This window comes from Rosa chinensis, chromosome 7 (assembly GCF_002994745.2).
Source record: "Rosa chinensis cultivar Old Blush chromosome 7, RchiOBHm-V2, whole genome shotgun sequence".
In the NCBI taxonomy this organism is placed as follows: domain Eukaryota; kingdom Viridiplantae; phylum Streptophyta; class Magnoliopsida; order Rosales; family Rosaceae; genus Rosa; species Rosa chinensis.
Window position 1 is genome coordinate 49,959,487 of NC_037094.1, and position 9,345 is coordinate 49,968,831.

Here is a 9,345-nt window from a genome sequence, read left to right on the forward strand (position 1 = left end):
ACGTGCCACCATGTATAACAAATGTCTAAATAATTAAACATTTGTTTAATTAAGTAAACATTGTTTCATTAATCCCTCATATTATTATCCTATTTTTATTCTTTCTTTTGCTCCGGTCTTGAAGCACCTCCACACAAATTATCTTAGAATGATTGGTTCCACCTCCTCGCTCGAGTTGATCATGTTTGACCACCGTCGACTTTTCGTCATTTTGTCAGAAAATTTTAATTTGCTCCAATTTCGCACAATTTTATCTTGTTTTCGTAATTCTACTTATTTTCTAAGAAACAAATAAAATAAATTAATCACATATTAATTGACTTAAGGATTAACTTATTTTTAGTGTTTAAAATACAATTACATGCATAAATATGCGTGCAATCACTTGACAAATAAGAAATAGTTTATTAGATGATGACCTTGGTATAGTTCATACATAGCTGAATGAATGTGAAGTCGGTAGTGAAGAAAAATGGAAAGAATTTATAGGAACAATCCAGTGGAGACGGTTATCTTCTTCATAGTGGTCATTTCCATGGCACAAGTCACATGTGAAGCACAGACCATGACTCTTCCAGCTGATGAGGGTATTGGGCCTTCTAAGTTCTCTTTTTGTTTCCTAATATAACTTTGAAGAAATTAAAAAGAAAAAAATTGGGATTTTGCTTATTATGCAGTGCAAGCCCTTCATGAAGTTGCTGAGCAACTGAACAAAAAGGATTGGAATTTGAGCGACCCATGTAGAAATATTCCAACTTTCTCAATCCCACATACGGATCAGTACAACAACACCCTCTTCTGCAACTGTTCTTTCCCTGGGAATGTGTGCCATGTCCAAACCATGTATGTGTGCCCGAATTCTCTACTCAATTTGCATTTGTAATAGTATGAATCAATGTGAAAACGTTACAATCTTTTCTGTATTTTTCACCAAGCCATTCATACCCATGATTGTTTTGGGTCCTTGTAATCCAGTTTTCTTGTGGGTCAGGACCTGGATGGTGTGCTTCCACCATCACTGGTGAAGCTACCTTACCTTAAGGAACTGTATGTTTCAGACTTCAGACCTTTAACTTCTAGTATTTGTTTTAACTTTTTAGATTTTATCACCTCAAATACTCTTATTTTCTTGTTGCTCATAGTAATCTGATGCAGAATTACCTTAGTGGTTCAATTCCACCCGAATGGGGTTCTACCAAGCTGGAATTTCTGTAAGTGATTGATTTCTAGGCTTATCTTTGGGGTGTCCAATTAATATTCATGTATTTAATTGAACATTTGAACTAATGCAATGTACCCAATGCAGGGTTCTCAGTGTGAACAACTTATCAGGACCTATCCCGGCCTATTTGGGGAACATAACTACTCTCCGAGCTTTGTATGAATTCAATCTTTCTCACCCAATTTTATGCCATTTAGAATGAATTTGATGCGTGTACCGATTGTTTTGGTTCGGTTGTGACATTGATGATACTATGGTTTCAGGGCCCTGGAAAGCAACTTATTTTCTGGAACTATTCCGCCGGAGATGGGGAGATTGATTAACATGGAGGTCCTGTGAGTGTGCCTATTTTCTTGTCTTTCCTTCTTTGATTTACATGTTAAATTTAAATTTTTATTTTAATGTTCTTTGTTTTTCCCATGGATGATTAAATGCAGCTACCTTCGAGCTAACAATCTCACAGGACAGTTGCCTGTGGCTCTCACTAATATGACCAAATTAAAAACACTGTGAGTTTACTATACTTTAGATAGTCAAAGTGTTTCCAGCAAGAAAAAAAAAATGTTAATGACATTATTTTCTTACTTTGATACAGTTGGATTGGCAGTAACAACTTCACTGGAAAAATACCAAACTATTTTCTTAGTTGGAAAGAACTTCAGACGTTGTAAGTTTAATTTTGTGCTATGCTTTTTAATTGTATACAAATACTTCATGTGTAATCTCAATTGCTCTAAATATTTTTGCCAGAGAGATGCAAGCAAGTGGCTTTGAAGGACCCATTCCTTCTACGCTTTCTGTCTTAAGTAATATGAAATACCTGTGAGTCCTAGCTTATAACTTAGCAGTTAGCTTACTTTCACATCTTTCCCTTTTTTACTTTGAAAGATCATTACTGAATCAGGCTTTTGTCTTTCTTATCATTTACGTGAGGCAGAGTAATCAGTGACTTAAGTGGTGAGAGCTCAGTTTTTCCAAACTTGTCGAACATGAAAAACATGCAGACATTGTGAGTCATCTTTATAGTTTTAGTATCTTCTAATTAGAATAATCCAGAGGTTCATAACAATCATTTTTCTTATGTGGTTTTTTCCATATTGCAGGATGTTAAGGAGCTGCAATATAACAGGATCAATTCCAGAATATATCTCTAACATGACAAGCCTGCAAGTTTTGTAATTCCCTGAAAATTAACCAATTATTTTTCATGTCTTTTCTTTCTTTTCTGTGATGTGCAGCTTAGCTTTACTGAATGTTGTTGCTATATGGCAATATGATGCTTCTCATTACCCGCTCCCTTTTTTCCATTTTGCAGAGATCTTAGCTTCAACAGATTGAAAGGGAGCATCCCGAATCTTGACAAGTTATTAGGATTGGTCACAATGTAAGCAGTGTAAATTTATCCCACATGTAGTATTTAACCTTTTTTTTTTTTCACATGATTAATACTGCTGAATGATCAGATATCTGACGAGTAACTGGCTTACTGGGCTTCCAGAGTGGATCCAAAATAGAGATAGCCGCTAGTATGTTTCTTCATCCCAAAACCTTATGTTCATAAACTCATATATATCTATTGTTTCCACACACTGCATTCCAAAATGTACATTGCAACTTTTGCTATCTCATTTTAGTTTTCATGAGGCCTTGACAATGTGTATAATCATCAGTATAGCGACTTGATACACAAATTGTAATGCTAAGTTAGTGTGAAAGAGATAAAACCAACTACACAACTTTTTCTCTATGAGGACGGATAGATTATCCATACAAGTACATATTTGTAGCTGAGAAGTATAAGAAGGCTAGGTTATATTATCATCGTGAGTGGTTATTTAGGTCCAAATCTACCTTTGTATTTTTGAAATGTTGAACCATTTCATCTTTGTTCTGTGCAAGTTATGTATTTATGTTAGATTTCTGCCAAAATATACTGAAATTTATCTTCTTGGCATTTCACTCACCTAATGGATAACTTCATGTTTGTGTGCAGCATAGTAGATCTTTCTTACAACAATTTTTCAAGGGACTCTGTCCCAACTACATGTCGAGAAACCTTGTAAGAGTATATCCATTTTCTTAATTTCATTAGCCTGCTCCAGATTTGCTTTCTTTGGTTAACCTCAATGTGAAAGTGACTAGTTTGTTGTTTCATCAGTAATGTGTTCAAAAGTTTCTCCAGACAGAACAACTCGTAAGCTTCAATCCCAATGAGTTTCATCGTCTTTCATCAGTAATTGTTTATAAGCTAATGCTTCTGTTTTTGTATATATCAATGTAGAATTCTTTCCAATTGCCTCTATCCATGTTCAAAAGGTAACTAAATCTGTGGTATAAGATTTGAGGTTTACAGTTGTGTTGATAAAAAATATTGATTTCAGTTCACTTGTGTCCTCCTTTCTGTCATCTGTTTCTTTCTGTTCAGAACAGTATTCATTGCATATAAATTGTGGTGGAAAACCAATAACCATTGGACGCATCAAGTATGAGGGGGATGAAGCCTCGGGAGGTGGAGCAAAGTTTTTTCAAGACACAGTTGTTGGGGATTTAGTAGCACTGGTGATTATGGGCTTACAAATTGACCATGCCTACATAGCAAACAATATTTCCATAGTCAAAATGAACAACTCGGAATTGTACAGAACTGCCCGACTTTCTTATCTTTCTCTCACATATTATGCCCGTTGCTTAGCAAATGGAAATTACACTGTGAAACTACACTTTGCAGAAATAGTTCTCAGAGACAACAGGTCTTATTATGGTGTTGGAAGCCGATTTTTTGATGTCTATATTCAGGTGGTCATTAAGAACCTATCCACACACTTTCTTCTTCCAACTTTCCTCATTAGAATTTTTAGTCACTCCCTTTCTTTTTCACTTTTCAACTGGAATGAATAATTCTGGTAATTTCTCACAGGAAAAACTGGTATTGAAGGATTTTAATATTGAAAAGGCAGCACAGGGGGTTGATAAGGAAGTGATTAAAGTATTTAAAGCAGTTGTCAATGTTAGCACTTTAGAGATCCGTTTTTATTGGGCTGGGAAAGGGACTATGAATGTCCCAAAAAGAGGGACATATGGTTCTCTTATATCAGCTATCTCAATTGAGTCTGGTAAGTAATTTAAACATTCATTTTTCTCTCTACTTTAGAGTGCCCTTATTGAACATTGATCACTATTCTGTGCTTTGTTTCCACTTCTAGATTTCAACCCGCCTGGTGATAGCAACAGGAAAATATTCATAGTGGTTGGAGTTGCTATAGTCTTATGCCTTAGCTTCATGGTTTTTGGCATTCTTTGGTTTAGAAGCTGCTTTGGAGGCAAGATCTCTAGGGAACAAGGTAATCTAAATCTAGTATGAAAAGAAAATTTAAACGACTTGATTTTATCCACGAAGATCATCTGCATGAGTGGAAATTAAAAGGATATCAAATCTTCCCAAAAAGTATTCGTTTTCAGTCCACAAGTACTTTAATGTCCCCAGGAACTAGAATAAACTCATTGGTGCAAAGAAACTTAACAAGATCATTTGACTTAAACCTAACGTAGAAGTAAACTCATTCTTCCCCTACTTACTATTTTTTTTTCCTTTCTGAAATGTATGTTGAAAGCAATTCCAGTATTTCGCCGTTGCAGTTGCTTCAGTCTTCCAATGTATTCTAAGTAGCATGTTTAGCTTTGTTACGAAGAAGGCCCTAAGCTCTCCTTGAAAAATCATTTCAATATGCTAATTAATCTTGTAACATGGACAGAGCTGAAAGGATTAGATCTGCAAACTGGTCTCTTTAGATTCAAACAAATCAAAGCTGCCACTAACAACTTTGATGCTGCAAACAAGCTTGGTGAAGGTGGCTTTGGAACTGTTTACAAGGTATTCAATGACTCCTTTTTGTTTTAAGTACCTTTTTCTGTTCTTGTATGCTTTGTTATATGTAAATTTTGCAGTTCTGTGAATTATGTACATTCCTCAAATGTTTTCCATTTCTTCTTGTTTATAAGGGGGAATTATTAGATGGTACTACTATTGCTGTTAAGCAACTTTCATCAAAATCAAAACAAGGAAATCGTGAGTTTGTGAATGAAATAGGGATGATCTCTGGTTTGCAACATCCAAATCTTGTTAGATTGTATGGATGTTGCATAGAAAGAAATCAGTTGTTCCTGGTATATGAATATATGGAGAACAATAGCCTTGCACATTCATTGTTTGGTAAGCTGGTAAATTTATAAGTGGATGGTATTTATGTTATGAGCTTATAACTAGTTTGATAAATGAATCTAATTATTTTGATTATTTTTCTTAATTACAGGTCCACAAGAAGGTAAACTGAAACTGGACTGGCCTAAAAGGCAAAAAATATGTATTGGCATTGCAAGAGGGCTAGCTTTCCTGCATGAGGAATCTACACTAAAAATTGTTCATAGAGACATCAAAATGACTAACATACTGCTAGATAGGGACCTTAACCCTAAAATCTCTGACTTTGGTTTGGCCAAGCTGAACGAAGAAGAGAAGACGCATATTAGCACCAGAGTAGCTGGAACCATGTGAGGAAGCTTTCATATCTTCTCTTTTTCCTTCACAAAAGACAAACTCTTTTTTCAATCCTGAACTATATTTTGTGAAACTTGAATATAGTAGGGACTTATGTTTACACCGATGCTGATACTCTACACTAATCAGAAAATGATGGATCATTTTACCCTTTTGTGATGCCATGGGAATTAGAAGTCACAATATGCTTATTAGTTCCTATTTGTTGTGCAGAGGATACATGGCGCCAGAATATGCACAATGGGGTTACCTAACTGATAAAGTAGACGTTTACAGTTTTGGAGTTGTTGCATTAGAGCTCGTATCTGGCAAAAACAACATCAAATATCGGCCCAATGAGAACTGTGTATGTCTTCTAGATTGGGTAAGATCTCCATCACATTCGTTGAGTACAAGAAAAACTAGAGTTGAAATAAAACCATGTACTTCATGTGGGATCAACTATCCATTTGACGTATTGGTGATTCACTGTCTTCAACCCTGCAGGCCCTTGTTCTGCAACAAAAAGAAAATATGATGGAGCTAGTGGATCCAAATTTGGGATCCGAGTTCAACAAGGAAGAAGCAATGAGAATGATCAAAGTAGCACTGCTCTGCACTAATCCATCTCCAGCACTGAGACCTACAATGTCTGCAGCATTAAGCATGCTTGAAGGCCGAGCCGTTATTCATGAATCAAGTATGAGTTCAAGTATGTATGGTGATGAACTGGGCTTCAAGGCCTTTAGAGATGAGCATCAGGAAGTGAATATTCAACAGAGCCCAGGCGAGACTCGGAGCCTCATTTATTCATCCAATGCCAAAGGGCAAGATGCCTCTTCCTCAAGGACTGTCCAGGATAGCTATACATTTAATCTTGATTCTCCATAGCTTTTAGCTTTTGATGCAAAAAGTCTATGTTAACAAAAAGTTCACGAGGCTTGGCCTCTTCACAAGTGCTAGCTAGTGTCTTAGATCATAGTGGTAACTGATGAGCTTGTAACAGACTACAGTTGCAGTGGACCAGAGCCATTATATATGTAGGGTTCTAGATCAAAAGCCCCAAAATGAGCCAAAGTTATCCCACTTACCCCAGCAATAAATTTTTATTCTCATCTACACAATTTGACATCAAATGACCATTGTGCCCTCAACTCAATTAAGAAATTGCAGCCACTGCCATTCTCTCTCTATCTCATCCCTTCGCCGGAGCTTGCCTCTCTTTCTCTCTCTCTCTCTCTCTCACCCCCCCCCCCAGCACGACTTCGGTGGATTTCCACTGCGGCGACGTTTCCGGGCGTTGATCCAGAGGCGGAGGTAGAGGATTCACTGCGTTTTCCGACGCTGATCCATATGAAAGTGACGGTGCTGTTCACGTAGTCGTTTCTTCGACTCCGGTAGCCAAGCCGATCTGAATCATCGTCTCTCTCTCTCTCTCTCTCTCTCTGATTCCAACAATCCAACACACATGTCTTGATCTCCATCTCGCCGGTCTCCTCACAACAGCAATCGAGGCCTGCAACCGGCAACAGCAACCGAGGCGAGCAACAGATCTGCAACCGAGGGCCTGATTTAACATTCAGACATCTTCGTGCTCCGGTTTCGATCTACTGACTGGGATCAAAACAACAATCGAGGACCTGCAACCGGCGAACAAAGGTGCAGCGTGGGTGCCCTAATCAATTTTTTTTTTAAAGTAATGGGACAGAAGGAAAGACAAAACAAATTTTGAATGTCTATTGCCCTCCAATAGACGTCTATTGGGGGGCAATAGACGTTTTAAAATTGATATAATCTCTTCATTTTTTTCTTTAATCAAAGTTTTATTTGTGTAATTTTAGGAAAATTAGTTTCCATTTCGGTATTCGAAATATCTATTGGGGGCAATACATGGCTGATAGTCGTCTATTGGGGGGCAATACATGGTTGATAGTCATCTATTGGAGGGAAATACATGTCTATTAGGGGGCAATAGACTATTGGGGCAATAAAGGTTTATTGGGGGGCGATAGATGTCTATTGGGGGTAAAAAAAACATTTCCAGTGAGATTTTCAGCAAATTCCCGTGGGTGGAGGTCGGTGACCGGATTCCCGCGGCCGGTGACCGGAATCCGGCTGTCGGTGACCGAGCTCCGGCGAAGTCCCCTATGGTCTCTCTCTCACTCTCTCTAAGTAACAAAGGTGAGGGTAAAATGGTATTAAAAAAAATAAAAACAAAAAAAAATCTTAATGGGGTATTAAGGAAGACCTCCTTAGAGTGTTTTGGGTAAGAGGGAATTAAAAAATCTTAGTGGGGTAAGTGAGAAAAAAATCTCTAAAAATGGTGTAAATGGACAAAAACCCATATATGTATGTACAATAAAAATACAGACAGAAATAATTGATATTTTTTTCTCCTCCAAGGAGAGATTTTCTGCTATTGATTTATTTATGCAAATCCTGTATTAAGGGTAAAAGTGTAATTTCTCAATGAAAATTAGATCTGCAGTCGGCCGGGAATCCATTTTGCAATGCAATTATGTTTCTTCTTCTTCTTCAAGTTCTTTGAAAAACTCTTAGGGCATGTTTATTTACTTGGAATAGAGGGAATGATTACGAGGTAAATTTATTCCTGCGTTTACTAACACATAAAGGAATTGAAATGATTTAGGGTAAAAGTATTCATACGTTTACTAACATATGAATGAATCAGAATGAGTGTAGGTCCCACCTCTTTATAAGGAATCGATTTCTGAATACTCAGGAATTTGATTACGAAGGGGAGAGATGAGTTTAGGAATCAACTCCTCCGGAATCAATACCGATTCCTTTCTTCTCATATTCCAATTGTCTCCGATTCATGATTATTTCCATTCCAAGTAAACGTGCCATTAGTTTTGTTGATTCTTTTCATGATGTCAAGAGCTCAGGTTGATCGGTGACCTAGGGTTTAATTAACAAGATTTCATTCAAGCTTAGTATCATACTCGATTCAAGCCTTTCAATATTTTATTAAGCTTCTCTACCTACAAAGATTCAGATAAGTTTTACATTGAAGAAGAAGTTCGATTCTTCTACTAGTTTTCGAAGATATTTGCTGAAATTCACTGTGATCTTTTAGCTTTGAAGCTTTGGTTTCATATATCCAGTGTTTGATTGTGCTTTTCTTCAAGAAGAAGTTGTTAATTCTTGAAGCTCTCTGAAATTTGGTGTGCATTTCAGTTAGACTACTTGTCGTTCGACTTTTGGATTTGTCTCAATATAGGAGGTTTCTTCGATCTGGAGTGGTTCTTGAATCATGCTATATCAGTAATTCTATTTGAGACGAGTGGTTTTATATGCATGCTGAACAAGTGTTAATTTCGACATATATGGAAGTAGATGATGACATATTGTTGTGATGTTGTTTGAGTTTGCAATATCAGTAACATTAATACCACGAAAGGTGTAGCAAGTCGCATCCATTGATAGTTGAGCTTTTTGTCATCTACAAAATTCCGTTGTTGGTTGCTATCTCTACACTGATTGTTTAGCATCCATTGATATATTCTTGGCTGGCCGGTCTCTACTCTAATGGTCTGAGAGATTAATTCATAAATTTTGTTAGTTT

General features: G+C 36.9%; 1 protein-coding gene across 6 annotated transcripts; it reads left to right on the forward strand.

Moving 5' to 3' along the window:
* Nucleotides 1–421: 421 nt before the first annotated feature.
* On the forward strand, nt 422–6,795 carry LOC112177162 (probable leucine-rich repeat receptor-like serine/threonine-protein kinase At3g14840). 6 transcript variants are annotated; one of them, XM_040510544.1, is made up of 24 exons: nt 422–587; nt 678–843; nt 976–1,047; nt 1,143–1,211; nt 1,307–1,378; nt 1,486–1,557; nt 1,660–1,731; nt 1,818–1,889; nt 1,973–2,044; nt 2,160–2,231; nt 2,326–2,388; nt 2,538–2,606; nt 2,686–2,748; nt 3,216–3,281; nt 3,381–3,416; nt 3,504–3,538; nt 3,648–4,018; nt 4,140–4,335; nt 4,426–4,563; nt 4,975–5,093; nt 5,222–5,432; nt 5,533–5,770; nt 5,991–6,141; nt 6,264–6,795. In XM_040510544.1, exons 1-24 carry the CDS (start codon nt 473–475, stop codon nt 6,645–6,647), a joined length of 2,994 nt encoding a protein of 997 aa, XP_040366478.1. In that variant the 5' UTR covers nt 422–472; the 3' UTR covers nt 6,648–6,795. The 6 variants fall into 6 exon arrangements, with proteins under 6 accessions (XP_040366478.1, XP_040366479.1, XP_024171153.1 ...); XM_024315385.2 differs by having other exon boundaries at nt 423–587; nt 2,326–2,397; XM_040510545.1 differs by lacking the exon at nt 976–1,047 and having other exon boundaries at nt 2,326–2,397.
* Nucleotides 6,796–9,345: the final 2,550 nt, after the last annotated feature.